The 20,669-nt window shown below is 42.6% G+C and overlaps 1 protein-coding gene across 14 annotated transcripts in view; it reads right to left on the bottom strand.

The window, feature by feature from the left end:
• The window catches only part of MAP2K5 (mitogen-activated protein kinase kinase 5), a 270,655-nt gene that overhangs the window by 29,679 nt on the left and 220,307 nt on the right, over positions 1–20,669 (bottom strand). For 5 of the 14 annotated variants that reach the window (XM_058740627.1, XM_058740626.1, XM_058740628.1 and 2 more), the window contains 2 exons: positions 11,977–12,038; positions 9,002–9,047 (listed from right to left, as the gene is read on the bottom strand). The exons of 5 other annotated variants lie outside the window; for them this stretch is intronic. In XM_058740627.1, the coding sequence (XP_058596610.1) occupies positions 9,002–9,047; positions 11,977–12,038 (108 nt within the window). The remainder of the gene's footprint in view (positions 1–9,001; positions 9,048–11,976; positions 12,039–20,669) is intronic. 4 more of the 14 variants (XM_058740638.1, XM_058740637.1, XM_058740636.1 and 1 more) reach the window with 1 other exon arrangement.

Below are 20,669 nucleotides of genomic sequence, written 5' to 3' on the forward strand. Positions count from 1 at the left end.
CCAAATCACAGAGCTAGGCTTCAGATCCTTTTATATTCCCCCCTTCCCCCTCCAAATGGCTAAATGTCTCCGGTCTTTTTCAACTTGGTCCATTATTCCCGAGAGCTAGGGGCTGGGGTGGCATGCATCTGCTATGCTGATAGATGAAGACCTTGAAGTCCCCCTGCCATCAATCTAACCAAGCAAAGATGGTGCTGGCCAGGTGGTCTCCTCTAGGGTCTTGGCTCTCTGACGACCTCTTGATTTGGAATTAACTGTTGGGAGCGAATTCTCAAGCGGTCGGAATGCACGCCGACGATCACAGGTGCTGAGCAACAACTACTTAACACGGTGGTATTCCTCCCATACTTCAAGGTGGGCTGGCCGGACCCTGGTGCCTGTCCTGATTGGTCACACCCATGCTGAACTGGTTGGCAAATGCTTCGAATAGCATCCCTGCAAACACTGTGACATCTTAAAAACTCCTTTATTTTGACACCACATTATTTTACCCAGATGACCTCTGAGCAAGTCAAACAAAGACCTCTGATCAGACCATGCATCCTAGTGTGGTCACCCTGACTCATATTGTATGTTACAATGTCCAGAGATTGCTTGTTCTCGGGTCAGTCTCCTCAGCTTTATTGTGTGAGCTCTTGGAGATCAACGGACCTATCTTGTGTGTCTATCTATTCGATGTCTAGTACAGTGCTTTATTACACTGGACGAGAGAGGCTGGCACGTGCAAAGAGTAAGTGATGGTGATTTCCCTTCTTGCGAGTAGATTAAAGACCTCGCCCGAATGGCAGTAGCATAGATCCGTGCTAGGCACTGAATTATGAGAGCATGACCCTCCTTCAAGGCACTTACAATCTAGTTGGAGAAAAAAGACATCAAACTAGTGAGTTTCACCTCTGGCTGCTCCTTGTAATCACCTGGAGAGCTTTAAAAAATAAAACAGTACCTGCTCCGTGGCCCAAATGCCAGAGATTCTTTGATCTGGGCTGGGATCCAGGCATTGTTTTTTTCCCTCTGATTTTTAACCCACTTGGATGATTCTGAAGAATTGCCAGCTTTAGGAACCACTGTACTACATGGACCAACTTGTGAATGTAAGATGAATATGTAATTTGTGTAATTAAGTGCTGTTCCAAGCGAGAGACAATAAATTCTGGAGTGCTTCAGAGCAGGGAGTGCTCCACTCACTGGGATGGGGAGGAGGATGGAGACCTTCGGGGACAGGGGAGAGGAGGGCATTCCAAACCGAGGCCGCCACCCTAATCAAAGAAGCTGCCAACAGGCTGAGTGGTGTCACATGAGGACCTAGTGACAACATACTCCCAAGACCCGGCCTAGCTCGCTGTGAATGTGGCACAGCGCTAAAGGGCAGCCCAGGCGATCGACTTTCCGGCATCCAGGATAACCAAACTCTTTTTGCGGTCAAGGCCCCACAGCCTCATTGTGCCATGGAACGTGATGCCGGGAAGATGACAGTTGGCCCAGTAGAACAAGAAAGAAGCCTGGCAGGCAGGAGTTCAAAAAACCGCAATCTTAAACAGGCAAATCATCACCATATTAAGAGATTTGACCTGATTGATGGAGGAAAAAAGTTATCCTTAACTGGGAAATTAAAATTGTTAGATCCCCCATGATCAAGGAGTGACAGATTTTATCTATCTGTATCTCTCTTGCTACATGCATGTATATAAATACACACACACACACACACACACACACACATATTTATCTGCTAAAGTCTCGTGAAAAGATTAAGCAGTCACGTCTGTGGAAAAACAAAGCTTGTTTTCTGGGGTTATAATCTCTCTGTTCTTGCTGAAGTGCTAACGTGTCATCAAAAATTCAAATTAAAGCTGTCTGATTTAGTGCGATCTCAAGCATCCAGACAGTGATTCTGCCGTTGTAATTATGTGCAATTAAAAAGCTAAAATCAACTTCTTACTAGTGGATTCCTATTTATAAGCAGACACAAACAGATGATTTTAATGGCCTTCAGAACTTGAAAAAAAAAAAAGTCATTACATGGTGGTCAACTGGACCTTGTGTGGAGCCCCCCACGCTTCTGTGATGCTATTTGCGCTTGAAGGAAATACTTAGCTGAAGTTACAATCCCAGCCAGGGTTTCTCCCTACAAATTCTGGGGGCCTTAGCTAATGAGCTGATTTGCACCTCCAGATGAATAACCGAAAATGATGTCTGCAAGAATGGGCGGCCAGACACAACGAGTATGGCCCTAAGGGTCTGTTTTAAAATTATGAACTTTAAGACACAGGTGATGTGGTAGATGTAGTAAATGTTACCCAAGTTTAGAATTGCTTGTGAAATCATCATTAGCATCTTGCAAAATTTAGATTGCAAGCAGAGTGGTCCATGATCACTATATGCAAGGAGGCTGATGAAATGTGCCTTTCCTCCTATCTGTACTTAGGAGACATGTAAACTTCTAGATCAAAATAAACCGAAGCTCATCTTGGAGCTCAGTGGAATGTGGTGGTAATGCTGAACTTTATCTGAGCCCTGTGCTCCCAGAAAGAAAATACAGATGAGAAGTCTCCCCCGCTCTTTTGTTAGCTACAAAGGACCACCCTGCTCTCACAGACCCTTTTCCATCCTTCCTCCTGACTTCCATAAGACTGGCTGATGACTTCCTGTTTACCTGCGTCCGTAACCTTGGCCCCCTCCCTTTTCTCTGAGACGTTCCTCATTAGTAAACATTCTCCGTATTGCAACAGCCTGAACAAAATCATCTTCTTGACTGTCCAGTGCATTCTGACTATTGCGGTGGCCAAAAGGTTTGGGGCTAACAATGGTGAACAAAGCCATCTGGTGTAAATCCAAAAGTTACACTGGAATTGAAGTGCTGGCCAGATGAAAATCTGACATGGTGCTTTCTCCAGTTTCTGAAAGGGACTGTGCAGATGTCCAGTTTATCACACCCACTGATTAACTGAGAGACCAAGCAACCAAACTATCTGAAAATGTAATTACAATCAGGTTTGGATAAGCAGAGAAGCTACCAGTGACAATTTAATTTAGAGGAGTTAAACAAGTTAACATCTCTTTGCAAGTAATTAAATGTTTAAACAGATTTTTCTGGAGCAGTTTGGTGTTTATTAGCCCCCAAACAATACCACCTCTTATACATAAAGCCTTTTCTGAGAAATGAGATGCCTTCAAGTTTGCAGCTGCTGGGATTTAGATGAAGCAGGGAAAAAAAAAAAATCTAAAAGCACTATTTTGATTGTAACTGACATCCCTCCCTCAAGATCCCACACCTGCTTTTTATATTTCCAGTCCCACGATTTACTTGCTTTCTAAGCAAAATGTCAAATTTCAATTGCAAACTGTATTCTGTGTTTCTGAATTGAAAACCAAAAAAACCCAAACCTGAGGAAATGCTAAAGGAGGAAGCCCTGCTCTGGAATGTACCAGGAAATGCACAAAATAACAGACATTATTGGAACCTAAGGAGAAAACCCATGTTTTTAAACAATTACTAGAGCAGTATAGTAATAGCATAAAGACAATTTCTGCGCCAGCTTGTTTCTCTGAAATTCTCTCTGCCACTGAACAGCTAGAACAGATAATAACTATTAGTAAATCAAACTCCTCTGCAATATCCAGCTGTGCCTCACGCATTTACATACAGATAGAATGGGTATATGTTTTTAATATGTATGTGATCCGTACTTTTACCACAGCCGAAGTGCATGCTACAAAGAAGGAGGAGAATGGGAATCGGATCAGCATGAGATAATAAAGTGGCCTAGATAAAGTATTAGCCAGCGATTGATCTCAAACCGGGATGCTGCTTCTTCTGACCTGATTACTTACTATGCATAGATTCCATTAAATAGAGCTTAGACACGGAAAGCTTCTGGAAATACTCTAAATGCATAGAAGGATCTACAGCACTCCGAACCCAAATTGTAACTGCAGAGGTGCCCACGGCCCCTACCCTCCCTTCCTGAGTCAAGGCCCACATTCAGGATAGGCTGGGGAGGTTAAAGGGCCACCTGACAGCTGGTGGGAAGCCCTGCTGAGTCCCACAGGGAGGGCTTTTCCCTTCTCTCCCCTATGCCAGGCCAGCACCCTCCGAGTGGATGCCTCCCTCCCGAGCTGCTTCTCTGGTCCTGGCGGCACAGCGCTAACTAACAGAATGAAAGGCAGCGAGGGAGCTTAACAATCATTCAGGGTCACGGTCCCGTTTGAAAAACTGATGACAGCCATGAATTCTGCTTTTCAGGAAAGAATGCAAATCCCCACATGCATACACGATGTTGGATGTAATTTCAGGGGCTCTAACAGACTTCCTGAAGTCACAGACCCTAGGTCAAGGACTGGTGATCTTGTCTATCCCCTCTGTTTTGCAGATGAAGACACGAAAGCAGGGAGGGAATGTGGAGCTGCTGACAAGGGAAGGGAAGGGAAGGGAAGTGTGGAGGCCTTCCTGCTAAATCACAGCCTGACCTTACCTACCAAAGAACCCCAAAGGAAGACTAACTCAGCAGAAGGAATTCTCGTGGCTTACCTGAGCAAGGCTCTATTCAATAATGCCTCTCACCAGATCCCTTTTAGTCACAAATACTTAAACCCACAATTTGAAGAGCAAACCAGACCTGAACCTCTCCATCTCAACATGCTCCCACCTCAAGCTGTCTCTCTGTTTCTGAACTTAGAGGTCTGGTTTTTATTTTGTGTTCTTCAACCTGATCATTGACATTTGGGGAAAACGTCTCCATCACCCTTGTGTTATGGTCTTCTCCCTTCTTGCTGCGTTCTTGCCAACCCATCCCGGTGGGCAACAGCTGTCCCTCACTCCACATAAGCTGCAACATCTCTGCCTGGTTGTCTGAAGCCTGGCGAACATTCTGTCTGCCGTCTCCACAGTTTCTACAGCTTGGAAACTTATCTTCTAAGTTGGCGGGTCCTACGTTACAGAACTGGGATAGCGCTGACATAGGTCTTTCCTGCAATTTATGCCCGGGTGATTTGAAAGTGGGTTCTTTAATAAGGGCATCATTTTCTCAGGAGCAGAAAGAGTGTGTTGGGGGTGGGGGTCAGCATGTTGAACTTTCTTGGCTGCCTCCATGGCTGGTTTTCCTTTTTTGGGTATAACCCTGACTCCTGATTTATGCAATAGGTCTTAAAAGACTAAAGGGTGAAGGATTTCCCTATTCTTGAATAGAAGTCCACTCACAAAGAAAGGTACAGGTTGGTGGGTGGGTGGGTGCGTGGCTTCTATGTGAAGTCAAAGTTTTCAGACTTGGACTAGGGTATCTTCTACAAGAGGGGGAATTTCTTAACAGATCACCCAGGGGGTGAACGTGTTGCCTAGGTGAATTCCACCTTTGTGCCTTTGGGACTCCCCGAGGCCAATGTCAAAATGATTTCTGTTCCAAAAGGCACCAGAGGTTTCACAATGCTCTGAAAAAGTCTGGCCGTCTACACACTCATGCTTTGCGGAGCCTGTTTCCTTTGCCTGGAATGTCCCCTTAAAAACGCTCTACTAAAGTTCAGTTCATCCTCCAAAGGCCCTTTTCTTTTAAAAAAAATTTTTTTTTAACCTTTATTTATTATTATTGAGAGACAGAGAGACACAGAGCAGCAGAGGGGTAGAGAGAGGGGGAGAACAGAATCTGAAGTAGGTTCCAGGCTCTGAGCTGTCAGCACAGAGCCCGACGCGGGGCTGGAACTCACAAACTGCGAGATCATGACCTAAGCCGAAGTCAGTCGCCCAACCAAATGAGCCACCCAGGCGCCCCTAACGGCCCTTTTCAAAGGCTGCCTTCTCCATGTAGCTTTTCCCCATTTCCCCAAATGGATCCTCACAAGACTCTGCTGTTCTTTTATGGCAGTTACTTTATTCTAGTGATCTGTATACTTGCTGTGTCCCCTGCAAGACTGTATGGACGTGGCTTATTCTTCCTTGTATCTTCTGTTGAATCTAGCACAGGACTTTGCACATGATGGTGTATAAATATCTGCTGAATTCAACCATTTATCTGGTTCTGAAGATGACCTCTGAAGATGATGCAGATGCGGCTGATAAGACTTTTGAATGAGTTCTTTACGTAGCTTGATGGCCACATGCCAGAAAGGTGTAGCGGCTCAAATGAACCCCAGATTCCTCAAAATGTGAGTGTTAAAGTAAACTTCTTGGTCCAGATTTCATATGCTTCCACTTAGAACATAAAAACTGATAACCATCTTAGGAACAACCACATAAAGTAGAATTAAATAGCTAAACACCTAGATGAGTCCTAACACTGGGATTTTAGTGGCCTCAAGGGCCCAACTTGAATTGTACGTTGCATCTTTAAGATTGACATGGTCAAAAATTGCAAAGATGATGGTGTTAAAGCTGGGGTATTCTGCAGATAAGGTCATCCCATCAAATAAAAAGACAAAAACTGCTTGCACACCCACCATGTGCCTGGCCCACCCCTCCCTGTGGTCTGATTTACTCGGGTGGGACTCGCTGTATTCACTGGTGGTCACGGCCACACCGGAGTTCCCTGGTGACGAATCTGTAACTCTCAGTATTTCCACCCTGTCCCACTCTGATTTTCTTCCTTTGGTTTGGAGAGTCTTGCAGGCCTCACAGTTGATGCGGCCCAAGCTGTGCAGACCACTTCGGTCCCCTGCTGGGTGGTGTCCCTGCGCTTGGGAGATAAACTGCTCTTTTTGTGGAAGGCAGGCCCCCACCCACGGTGACAAACATCCTCTACAGTTCATGTTCCAGAGCATGCTCTCAGCTTCCAGATGGGAGCACCATCAAATAGGTTGTAGGTGGAGAGGGAAAAGGAAAAATTAAAGCCATTGATATGGTAGAAAAAAATGAAAAAACTGGTTCCTTAAGATTGGGCTCCTAGGATGTGACTCAGGTTCCTCAAGCCAGGTACAAGCCACTTTCTCTCCCATTCCCTATTTGGCTCAATATTCCGGTCAGAGGCAAGCAGGGCCCAGCCCTCTTGACCACAGGAGCCACACACACATTGCAAGTTTCCTGCCTCCTCACTGAACCCTTTCTAAGCCAGGGGGCCTCACCGGTGTGGCACCCAAGGGAATACGTCCACTTAATTCAAACTGAGGACAGTCCTAAACATGTTACATTAAGTATAGGATGATGCTTCCTCTGACTACATTTTTCATTGTATTTTATGGATTTTATTTGTTTAATGTATATTTTAAACTAATCTAAGTCTATTTTTTTAATGCTTATTTATTTTTGAGAGAGAGAGAACGAGCACGAGTGGGGTAGGGGCAGAGAGAGAGGGAGACAGAGCACGAGCAGGGGAGGGGCAGAGAGAGGGAGACACAGAATCTGAAGCAGGCTCCAGGCTCCAAGCTGTCAGCACAGAGCCCGTTGTGGGGCTTGAACCCACAGAATGCAAGATCATGAACCGAGCTGAAGTCAGATGTTTAACCGACGGAGCCACCCAGGCACCCCGTATTTTATGGATTTAGTGTCATTTATTAATTAAAACCATGGGACAGCACACACCAGCGTGCACAGTTGTAAAGAGAGCTACAGGAATATGTATTCCTTGTCTCTCTCTACACACACACACACACACCTTTACATACACTTGCTTCTAAGGCACTGAAAGTACTCAGCCTTTAGCCTTGTTTTTATGACTTGTCACCCTGGAGTTGTATTCCTTACCAAGACATACATCCATATGCATTTACGGGTGTATGTACGATCTGCAGTGTTTTATTTATAAGTGGCCAGCTCATTGCAGCACTGAAACATGCATTTACAAACAGATATCTGTTTTATGAAACCCTATTCCTTTGTTTTAATAGCTGAGCTATCCAGCCATAGCATAATAATGTACAAGGTAAATGGGTCTCCATCTCTAGAACCTGTTCCAAGTTTTCTCAAATGTGACTAACTGCAAGAATTTCCCGACCATCAAAGAGACGCCACCACCAAAAGACCAGTTTATTCTAGATATGAAACCTGCACAGTTATAAATTGCAGAGGTTTTAGGGGTGAACTTTAACTTGAAACTACCCTGAAATAGAAGATTTGCTTCAGGGGTAACACGAAGGAGAAAACTACCTTCCTCGAAAGCACTCATGATGCAAAAGGGAAACATGCTGTTATTTTATATTCCAGGATGAAATCTGCATTATATAGAAGAAGTCTGGGCACTTGGGATGTTTATTAGGATGGCATACAATGGATGAAAACCTCTGAACTGGTATCTGTAAAATGCTTATTGTTAAAGTGGTGACAGAACATTGGCCGGAATTTGCTGAGTGCAATAATGTAAAGATAGGGAACGGTTTAAGCAAAACGTAAGAAAGAGCAGACTATAATTATTACTTACTAACGCTCGATGCTAGCGTTATTCTAACAGCTTGTGCACTGTCAAATCAACAATCTGCACTAAATAAATGACCATTTGGGAATTGCTAGGGAGCGTCTCTGTTCCTCTCCCTGCTTGACTAAAAACTGTCATTTGCAATCAAAGAAAGTGGCCTTGGAGCTGAGAACACAGCACCCGCAGCCTTAGAGTTGTCTCTTTCTGAGTAAAGACCAAAGATTCACATTAACTTGATCTTTTGCAGCCAATCTAATTTCATCCTACATGAATCCAAGAAGACTCCATGCCACGATGAGAATTTCCTGTAGGACTGCGCTAAAAACTTAATACGCTGACTCTCTTTTCTGTTACCAATCCTCTAGATTCTGAGAGGCTGTAACAGCAAATGAGGACAAGGAAGTAACCCAGATTAACTTGTGATCCTTGAGTGTGAGGCAAAGGAAGACAGTTCAGCCTTATGTGTTGGAAAAGGTGGTAGGTTTTTAAAAAGTAGAAAGTGACTATCTGAGGCTATGAGCTTCACAAACACCTACCCAAATGGAGTAAGTAATGTGGCCTCTCCAGAGCCTGTGGATGTTTTAAATTCCATTCTGGTTCTTTTAACAGAATATTAAACACAGCCATATAAGTAGAGAATTCTAATGTAACTAAAAATATGTACTTACCATCAAGTCCTCAGGTGCTGGTCTTTCTTTTGGTTGTTTTCGCATGCTGTAAAAGGGGGGGAAAAACCTCATCGTTATCTGTATCGCTTACAAATTTGTGCTGTATTTCCCACCGTTGACTCTATCTCCTGGAATCTGAATGTTTTCAAATTTACGAGTTCAATTCCTGGCCAAAGTATTAGCATAGATTCCTATCTTTTATTTTGGCCTTTAATTATCAGATTTTGGGAGACTCTCATGAATCAGAAACACCAAGATTTTTGAGAGAGAGTTATGCTTGCAATACAGATGAAGCATGAATTTAAAAATGTGAAAAAAAAACCCCTGGCAATATTTCTTCCTGGCTCAGTTTTCGATGTATTTCCAACTTAAATCTAGGGAACAATATAATTCTTTTTTGGTAACTGGGATAAAGTAATAAGAAAAGAAACATGACTATCAGGTCAAATGAAAAAACATCTTATTCCTTTCATTATTTCTCTGAATGACAAATAATATATAAAGACGTCAGGAATCTAGATAATGCTATAAAATTACAAATGGGCTGTTAACATTATCTCCACTTTCTTTTATTCTGGCTACATAATGCAAGTTGATATTCATTAAATAGCCGTGGGGGAAGTTAAGTTTGTTTAAGCTGCTTAAAGAATCCCATTCCTCATACAAAATATTGCTTGTCTCACATGCAGTCCGTATAATCAGTAGCTGTGTCATGTACGCAGCTACACGATGAAGCACTCATACGTGGCACTGACGTGACTATGGGTAACTACCTATTTGGTGGCCGTATCTGTGCTAAACTCAGAGTGTCTGCGGCACGAAGTCATGAAAGATGACTGCTTCTTCTATTACTTCAAAATCACACAGATGCTTCTCTTTACATAAGGCGACCTCTAACAAGCTAGAAGAAAACCCATCATATAATCCCTGCATTTGCTGACTATTTTTTTTTTTTTAAGTAGAAAGACTTAATGATCATTTGGTAAATAAGAACCGTAGTTATGAACCATTAATGACATCGAGGACATTTGCCTTCCCTATAAATAACCATATGCACCTCTCAAATACTGCATCCATTAGCAAGTAATTCAAGCTGTCTCGACGGTGGAGTTGGTAACAGTCCTAATCTGACATTCCAAAGTAGCTGTATCTCTTGGGAAAACAAGGCTATTACCCACTATCATTTCTGTTTCGGCTTGACATCTGTGGAAATTTCAACACAGGTTATCCCTCCCCCTGTCTCTATAAAACTTCTACACAGCAGCTGATTAATTTTTTGGGCAGAAGGAAGGTAGAGTCTTATCTGCTTTTCCCCATCTGCCCAGAACCAGCTACACCCCCACCCCCAAGTGGGTCTCAGGCCACACAGCGAGATGCACAGCCGTCTGATCACAAACCCCACATCTCCGGGGCAGGTGATGCCCAAACCAGCACCCCGGGCAGTTTAGGAATGGCACGGTTTATGTTTCAATTTCTGCATTTCCAAATGGGTCTTTCCCATGATGTGCTTCTGAGTGTTTCTAGGAATTCCATGTAAAGGAAATTAAGAGAGATTAATTCACATTTCTGGATAATGGCTCTATATTATCAATGAGCCCAGGAGTCCAGTGTTCAGCCAATATATGTGCTTTTTCCAACATGGCATGCTTTGGAAATAAAATGACTGCAGGGTAAAAACAGTTTTTAAAAGCTACAGAATATTATATTAGTATTTTAAATAAATAGAAACAGTGTTAATAAAATTTTTAAAGTCGGGGGGGGGGGAATCTCTTTCTCACATATTTGTCTATGGAATATAAACTGTATGAGACATTTTTATTAAGAGGTAACATATTACACTTAGTCAAAAAGGTGATAAAGCTTGACATTTATATTAAGGAATATTTCTTGGTTTCACTTTAGTGTAATCATCAGATGGATCATGGGGGTGGGGAGGGGAAGGGGACAGTGTACAACCATTTCAGTTTAGCAAGGACTCCTGACTGCACCATTTCGTGGTACTGCAGGAATGAAAGGTTCATTTTCCACCACTGAACAGGACTCTGAAGGGGTGATGGAATGGAATTCGGTGAATGAGAGGAAGAAATGTAGAGGCAGTTATGAGAAAGTTCCAGAATGTCCAGAACAGTTTCTAGTTCGTTCTGTCTCCTGCTTTGGGGTGGTCACTGCTATGCTCCCAGTTTCCTTCTCTCTCTGTCTCTGTCTCTCTCCATGCAGAGGTGAGGGAGAAGACAGAAGGGGGGCAGTGGAGCGACGGGGCCTGAGCCACTGACTGGGGAAGAGGCAGGTGGAGGAGACCTCGTTCTACTGAGGGGAAAAAGGCTGAGGGTGCAAAAGGAACCCTTCCTCAAGTGTCAAATGTCGAGGGGCTGCCCAGAGGCTCTGAGGGCCCCTTTGACCAAAATCCTGCGGTTCCTCCCAGTTCTCCAACTGTTCAAGTGGGCCTAATGGAACCATGTTTTCATAGTCTTTCAAACATCAAAATTCACTGAAATGGGACACCAGTACTCTGTCTAAAATATAACCAAGGATAAAAGTTATTTACTGACAATCCGATGAATTAATAAACTATGCTGCTTCCACTAAGTGACAGACAGTTTTATGGGTAACTTGAGGTTACATTAATAAAAATAAGCTTCATATGTCTGTTCAATAGGGGCTATAAAATTGTGTTTCTTAAAAAAAAAAAAAAAAATTGGGTAGCAACAGTATCTGTGCTCCAAGAAGTAGCCTGACTCTCAGCTGTTTATTAAGACAGGAAAAAGCCTCTAAAGTACATTTACGACCCTTTGTGTAAATAACGTTTACATAATTTAAACAATTTCTTCAGCTTTGCTGCCCCATCTGCCCAAGGCCCCGAAGTCCCTCCCGTCTCCAAAAGGAAGCAGGGAGAGCCATAAGGTCTCACGGAGCCGCAGAGTTAATGGCATGTATCATTTACATTGAGGGCATGGCATGTTTGCAAACGGGCTCACCACTGAGTGATGAAATGTACAAATGGCTCGGAGAACTCTCCAACCGGAAGGACGGGCGAATCCTGGGATGGAGGAGAAACAAGTCACCAAAAGTCACAACAATTCCTCTTCTTCCTTTATATCCACCCCCACCTCCCCCCAAGGAGCAGCAGAATATATAACAGGGATTCACCAACATGTGGAAAGGAAAATAAGGCCTCGTCCAATTAAAAAGACTGTCGACACCCTCTCCCACATGTTTATGTAAAAACGCCAAATTTAAAGCCACACACATTTTACAATAGTGAGAAACATGAGAGCAAAGAGGGAGGGGAGGTGAAAAAAGGACAATGATAGCCACAGGGTAGGAAAGAAGGTACGAAAGTGTAAATGAGAAATTAATGATTATTTAAGTAACACACAAATGGTCTTGTAATTAACAAAGAGCTGTGAAATTATTCTTGTGCTGACCTCTGTTTCTTTTACTGGATTTGCTATTTATTTACACTTTCCCTTTTATTTACATTTATTTGTATATTCAACCGATGTTAACTGCCTGCCGAATCATGTGGGTCGGTTTCCTTTTGTTTTTGTTTCTGTTTTTTACTTGAATAGAAAGGCTTTTATGGGAGAAGCTGTTTCTTGAAAAGGAATTTTAGCCTAGTTGCCGGTCCAGGCAAACTCGTCATAGGAGAAAACCAGTGAATTAAGGACACAATGAAAACCTCCCACCTTGACCACCAAACAGAACTGGGGTGGAGGTGGGAGTCACTCAAATGAGCAGGAAACAACACAGCAACAAATGACAACCACCGGGTAACACAGGGAGCAGACCCCATTACCATTTGCAAAGGAAGGCTTTAAGAATTTAGGAGTTTTTCCAAGAATGACAGAGAGCGCCACTGTGTTTATAGTGTAACGGCTCAGGATGTAATGAAATTACACTGCAGAGTACTTTAACAGTCATCTCATTAGACCTACAGTTGGAACAAGAGAGCCACATAAAGTAGGCAGCTGCAAATGACTCCATTCCCATCTATTCTCATTTGCTATTAAAAATACCTTTCGGCGGCTTTTTTCCTCTCTGACATCCCTACACAAAGTGCCCTGCAAAGTATGATACATGCACCTATTTAAATTAACAAAGGAATGACTTATTTTAATCTCACTGTGCTTTGGAGTGCTTTGGCCATTTGGATGAGCAATATATCATTACATACAACCTTCCAGCGCTGCAGGCAAGAAACTCAGAGCATGCAGCATTTGGTGGGAGCCAAACAATTTCTCTAGCACACAACTGTGTCAAATGCATGCATGTATTCATTATTGAGAACGAGAGGAAATAGCTTTGATGTAGTGGAAAAAAGAAGATGATAAAAGCACCTCTGCAATATGCGTGTCATTATCAATGGTGGCAGATAGATACAACTGCACAGCCTCCTATGTGATTAGTAAATATACATATAATTGCTGTGGCCAATTATCAGAAAAATGAGATCGGTAATTACAAGACAGAAAATTAACTAGAACTCTTATTAAGGCTTTGTTTCCAATTCAAACAATTGGAAACTGCTGGAAAACACAATTAAATCAAAAGGAACTGAGGGGGTCAGAGCAGCCAAAAACAAAACAAAACAAAACAAAACAAAACAAAACAAAACAAAACAAAACAAAAAACAAAAAACAAAAAAACCAAAAACCAAAAACCAACAAACCCCAAAAACCCAAAGAGGTTAAAAGAAAAGGAGTGTGAACAAAATGATTCTTAGATTTTGCATATCTGTTCTCTTTGAATTTACTCTGTTCATCCAGAGCAGGGTTAGTTAGTTAGTGATCATAAACTTAAAATTCTCATCGCTAGAGAAAGGTTTCCAAGAAGAAAGGAAAACAAAGGAAAACGGGAGTGAAATAAAATCTTGCCAAGTTCAAAGGATTACATGCAGGCATTACACAGAGACGACATGAAAAACGGGGGGCTGATTAAACAGTCCGCTCAAAAGAAACAAGGCACGCAATAACATGACAAGTCTTCGATAAAGGTACTATAAAATGGTCACAGAAGTCCCATCGGTTTGAAGAGCAAAAATAAAACATGATATCAATTTCAGCCTGGCCTGTTTTAGGAAAGCCATATATATCACCACGCCTGCAAGACCCTACGAGGCCCAGTTCAAGAAATGACATTTCACTGTCTCAAAAACTATTAGTAAAAAAATGGTTCAAAGTCTGAGGTACAAAAACTATGGGCTCTGATCAGGTAGTTAGTCCCCTCAGTCATCATTTCGGAGATACTTTTGAAGGCTGTGGTACTGGAAGTGTCTGAGTAGTAGCTGATTTAAAATGCAATGTTTAGGAAGAGAAAAGCCTGCTGCCTTAATGTGGCTGAATATTTACCAAGATGGTTAAAATTCTGGGCCGGTTTTCTATGAAGATCCTGGTATAAAATGATGTCATTGTGGACCTCATTTCAAAGTATGATACCAAGAGTAAATTAATGAATTATAGACTAGGCAACTTGATGAAGATGTCATTTTAACATGGATGAGAAACAAGATGAGGAAATGTGACATCTTTGCATGGGTAGTTAATTTTATTTAAGACCTGATATTGTAGCCTGTTAAGTTCCTCATAACATAAAACTAAGGAACACTAGGTGGTACCCATGAATAATTTATTTCACTTGTGAAAATGCCAGCCCAAGTCGACTTTACAGAACCAGAGAGAGTGGATTCTCCTCTCAGGGGTGCCTGGAAAGAATCAGTCATCAGAGATGCAGGGGGGCGGTTGGGGGGAGGGAGGAGGAATTCTAATCTCACATGCATAATGCCAGGTATTTCTTTTCCTTTTAAAAATCCATGTCTCTTGCATACCTCAAAGGAGAATTTTCTGAGATACAGAAGACTGAATGGCAGGCGGGGGGGCGGGGCAGTCAGAATGCCATGACCAACATGGGGGTGGAGGGGGAGCAAAGGAGTCCTCTGAGAGCCTCACCACTCCACAAAAGCACACAGGCAGTTAACACTCCGAAGGAAAGCAAATGATAGTATTTACCACACTGGAGGATTTTCAAGTATACTTTTCTCATATTTAAGCAAGTAAAATCAGAAGTTTATTTAGATCAGCATGTAAAACACCTCTAAGAACTTGCCTATTTCATTATCTAATTCAAATGTGCGTGAAGGAGGGAGGGAGGCTCAGCTTAGAGTGGAGCTGTCCCAGTTTCCCTGCAGCTCCCAGGGAGGGAGAGCATCCAGTCACCGCCAGGTTAGAGGGAGACTGAGAACCATGCCAGGGGGTTCAGGGATCTAGTGAAGTACTTGCTGCTACTTATCAAAAATGTCCTCTGCCAAATATGGGTTTAGGGAAGATGAACAAATACATTTCGAAAATATAAGCGCGAATTGGAGAAGCAGTTACACTAATAACTCTCAGGACTGGCTGAAACTGACTCTAAATTGTTAATAAAAGTCACTCTTTTTTAAGACCCTGGGTGCCATACTTCACCTTAAGGGCTTTTTTGGGGGGTTAGCTCTTCTGTTGAACTTCTAAGGGCAGAGGTATGGAATGAAGCAGTGGACACAACCTTAACCAGAAGCCTTAACCTGAGATTCTAGTCCCAAATCAACTTTAGAGTCCTGCTAAAGGGACACAGGCTGGATCTTGTTATCGAGCCGGCAACTGTTATATAAAAACAGCTGCCATAAACCATTTCAGTAAGCAATTCTGGTCATCAAGGAGGACAGTCTCCAAGTCTCAGAGGTTTCTGTAACTACCTGGTCAGCCCCCTTTGCTAAACAACTGGAACACAAGCACGTGGCAGGCTAGAGAACAGCGAAGGACAACGGGAAAAAAGTTTGAGTGATGCCTTTGCCTTGTGAATAATGAACAGTTCAGGAAGGTCAACCCATTACAACTGAAACTGTTTAATTATTAATTATGCACAATCTATGAGCAAAAGGACAAGTTCAGAATGTTTAATGTATGCTAACTTCAACTGGACTCTCTCTGGGTATTTTGTTATTAGCACTTGTCAGCAAGGTACTCAGGCATAAAAAAAGGCAAGCAGCAGAAAATCTGAGTTGGTGTGTGTGTGTGTGTGTGTGTGTGTGTGTGTGTGTACGTACCTGCACAGTCAAAGAGTGGGGGAGGGGGGAGGGAGAAGGAGGTCTGATTCCAGTCACTGCTGCTGCTAGTTCACTTGCAGACTAAGTATGTCAATAAGCACACTTTATGACTTGAGCGTGGGCAGATAGGCTGGGTACTCGACACACAGAAAACACAGATGAGGCTTTTGGAATCACTTACTTAAAAGAGAGATCATCATTTTAAATGTAGAGTTTTGCTTTTTTTTTTAACTATGATGTTTCTTGGCTTTGAAAAGATCCATGACGACATTTGTGCACACATGTGCACACACACATACGCTTGAGTACGTAGAAAACTGGTAGAATCTGAATAAACTGAGTGGATTCTATCCATGTCAATATCCTGGTTGTGGCATTGTACTGTGTTTATGAGCTGCTACCACTGGGGGAAACCGGGTGAAGGGTGAACAGGCCCTCTCCATGTTATTTCTTACAGTTGCATATGAATCTAAAATGATGTTGAAACAGAAAGTTTAGAAAGAAAAAGGTAGGGACCTATTTTTAAAAACTCTGATGAGGTCCGGATTCTTGGCAGAGCTTAGCTTTATGTAAGGGGAAAGGCTGGCATAACTACTCAAATGGAAAGCAGTTAAGGGAACTTGGCTTAAGAAAATAACCTGAGGATTTAATTTTTCCCTTTAACTCATAATTAATATCACAATGAAACCTGACAAGGATATGGTAGTTAATTCAGACACTCATAAGGCACAGACATGAAATACTGTATAAAAATGATAGTCTGAGGCGCCTGGGTGGCTTAGTTGGTTAAGTGTCTGACTCTTGATTTCGGCTCAGGTCATGATCTCATGGTCCTGAGATCGAGCCCCATGTTGGGCTCTGCGCTGAATGTGGAGTGTGCTTAAGATTCACCCAGTCTCTCTCTCTCTTTCTCCCTCTGCCCCTCCCCCACTTGACATGCACGCACTCTCTCTCTGAAAAAAAAAAATGATAGTCATTCATTACTTATTTATTGGTTCATTCAGTCAATAGTTTTCTTGACCACCTACCATGTGAAAGGCTCTGAGCCTGGCATTGTGGGATGACTGATATTTAATCCATAACCTTAAAGAACTGGTATATTATTCAGGGGGATAAGGTGTGCACCCCTAATAAGCAGCCCTGCAGGATGGAGGAAATGGCCAAGTAAGGGCTTGGCATTCATTTTAATCTGTGTCCTGTTCCCTTCTCTTTGTGCAAAACAGACATTCCTTCAAACCAAGATTTTATACTTACTGGCAGTAAGAGAAGGAAGACAGAAGGGCCACTTCTCAAAATATCAAGGTGTTGGCCAGCTGGTGAATTCTATGATCAGTTGGGATGTGGTTAGATTAAACCAGCCTGGCAAGTTAAACAGAATATGGCAAGCCTTCCAACATTTTTAAGAACCCATTTCTAGACCTCAAGTCATCAAGCCAGTAGGTAGTTAACAGCACGTGGAGTCTGATCAGTAGTGAGTTATGCACTAATACTTAAAAAATAAATTTTTTAATTCAAGCCTGATGTTCCTTTGGCTTGGCCCAACGATTTCTGTTCCTACACACTGGGACTCACGCTAATTGCCACGGCTCTCTTAGACTGCTCCACTTTTGTCCACAGTGTTGGGGTCAAAGGATGTTTGTAATTCCAGTGGCTTCACATCAGGCAGAACAGAATTTTGCCTTGTTAGACCCCAAATTGGTTTTTGAGTCTCCGCTGTTCACTGCCTTAAAATAGCATTTTCACGAGACACCTGCAGGATCCATAGGATAAGTCTCCTCTTGACTGAAGAGGAAACCTGGTTTGTTTGAAAACAAGAGAAAAAAAAAGACACAGAAAAAGCACCCTCACCTTTAAAGATCTCCGCAGAAGCTTATCTACAAACCAAAAAATCTATGTGTCCAAAGGGTCATCCAATGGTGGATTCTGGGAAATTAGCTCAGTTTTAGTATTTTGAAGGTCCTCAGTGTTTGCACCCGTAAGTTGCCGCTACAACAGACTGTGGCAGGGGTGGGGGTAGGCGGGGAGAAGATAGTCACATCTTGTCAGAGAGAGAAAGGTGGGAAATGGATAGGTGCTCCTGGTCAGTCAGAGAATGAGGCAGCCCAGTTTAAGATATGAGTGAACCGTAATTACACACTGGAGTTTACAAAGTCAGTCAATGCTTATAAACAACACTCAGTTTACTAAAAACATGGTCACTCTGTGAGGAAACAATCGGTATTTTGCCATTATGTGTATTTTTGATTTCACAATGCAGACACAACCAACCTAATCTTTGGGGTGTTAGGAGGGACAGCGGCTGGGAATGAGGCTTTGAATTTAGGAAGGCTTGCAGATGGACATCATCAGAAAAGAGTGTCTGTGACCCTCCTCAGCTGGAGGCCAGAAAGCCCTCCTTTTACTCCCCATTCCACATCAAGCCTTGAGCAGAGAAAGTGAAAGATGATTCAATTTCCACACCGGGTCACCCCATGCTCTGGGTTGCCAGATGTGACAAATTACACGTGTGGGCATTTTGGTGTGAAGTTCTGTCCACTGGGTCTGGGCTGACAGTAGCAGCTCATTTAACTTGTCTTAGAAGGACCTGGCACCAGGGGCAAAAGGCCTGAATTTCTGCTTCTGAAACATCCACCTGACCTATAAGCCCTTAAAGCAAGGGAGACCCAGCTGTTAGCCAAGGAAACATCACAACCCGATGGCTTATAAAACCCACAAAATATAAATGAATAGGTCTAAAGGAATCTGTCTGTAGGTAACTGAACTTTGAGATCATAAAGATTTTCCCTATTTTTTTTCTCGTAAACATGTTCCAGAAGTTATCCAGATACAAAGAGAAGAGGAAAACACGTCGTCATTAACATCAAAACTAACCCATCATTTACTCTACAATTTTTGTCACGTAAAAGATTTATATTTACCTAGAGATTTTCTAAACCTATGGCAGAGATCTTGATGTTTTATAAATTTCCTTGAAAATAGTAGAGAACTGGAAAATGGACTAATCTTTTAAACCATATTTACAGTTGTTTTCTCTCCAAAGCTAATAAACATTGTTTTTTCTCTTTTTATTTTAGGTCACTTGTTGGTCATAGGCTATAGTGCACAGTAATATTTACAGGTGTCTGTATGAATAGCACACCCACGCACTTACACACATACTTGCACACTAACATCCACATATACCTCCCTTTTCCATGGCATAAGCAGAACAGCAAAAAACATGCTTGTCTCATACCAAAGGGATTTCATTTACAAAAGTAAAACCCGTTATTGTCCTCTCTGTCTGTAGCCTCCCAATGCATTTCTATTGCTTTTCCATAAAACACTACTGCAAATAATCAAGCATGACCATTGACATCCACAAGATTGAGTTTTAGGAACCATTAAATGAGCTCACCCTCGTGGGAAGCTTCCTGCTCAGGCTGGTCTAAAGGTAATTATTCAGCAATTCCTACCTGTGGTTTTACCTTGTCCCTATATAGTGTTTGAATTTCATATGCTGGTGAGGTCAATTTTTTTTCCTCAGGAAAAGTCCAGCTACACATGTTTGATCCCGGACTTAAATTATAATGTTAATATACACACTTCACCAGGTTCTATGTACAGGAGTGCTGATTAAAAGAAATCTTAGATTACAGGTAGATCATCAGCTATATTAAACAAAAGCAAAAGAGGAAAATCTCCGGGAGAATAATAACGCTCGCTTAACAGATTCCGAAATGAAAGGAATTATTCCTCTTTTCGTAGGTAAGGGGTTGGCACAGAGACACCTGAACTACATCCACACACCGTTCAAGGGCAAGAACCTGGCAGGTCCGTGTCCTGAAAAATCAACAAGCCATAACACCATCAAGTCAGACTCCGAGAACTCCCTGAAATCCAAAGACCACATCGTCACACTGTATGTCCTCCTGATGTTCACTCGACTGTTAGAATAATCACCACCGTTTGCCACCTGTGCTGCAAGCTATGGATAAGGGGGAAGCTGAACTTCCAGGGGCTCCGTGGAGGAGGAGTGCTGGTGGTAGCCGCTCACACATTTTGATAAACAAATTCAAAGGCTGTGTGAGCTGTGACTCAAAGGCTGGAAACGGTATGTGAAATTGTGCTGTACCTGGTTCCAAACAATAAACTCGGGGAGAAGGGAATTTAAAGCTGGGTAAAGAAGATAGCACGTCGGTTTAAAATTAGTCAATATGAGAGGAACAAAGACAGGGAGAGAGGGAGACAGGGAGGGAAGAAGGGGGAGGAAGTGAAAAAAAAATAGAACTACACACTGTGAAATGAACAAGTTCAGTTAGAATGTTCATCAGGATTTGGAAAATCATAATGCCATCTGCTACTCTGGACCTCAGAACATCAGGGATCTTGGGGGCCCAGACGCTTCCATTTCCAGGAGGAAGGAAGGAACTTATACTCCCTGGAACGCTGCCTCCATTCTGGAATGGAGGCAACACCCCAGCCGATCGGGTTGGAATCTCTTTTGAGAACATTTGCACTGTTCACATACGCGTTTTCCCTGGTTTAGGGAAAATGAACGGCAGGCAAAATGATTACATCAACTCGGCAGTGAGGCGGAGCAGTGCCCCA

The sequence above is a fragment of the Neofelis nebulosa genome, chromosome 7 (genome assembly GCF_028018385.1).
Source record: "Neofelis nebulosa isolate mNeoNeb1 chromosome 7, mNeoNeb1.pri, whole genome shotgun sequence".
In the NCBI taxonomy this organism is placed as follows: domain Eukaryota; kingdom Metazoa; phylum Chordata; class Mammalia; order Carnivora; family Felidae; genus Neofelis; species Neofelis nebulosa.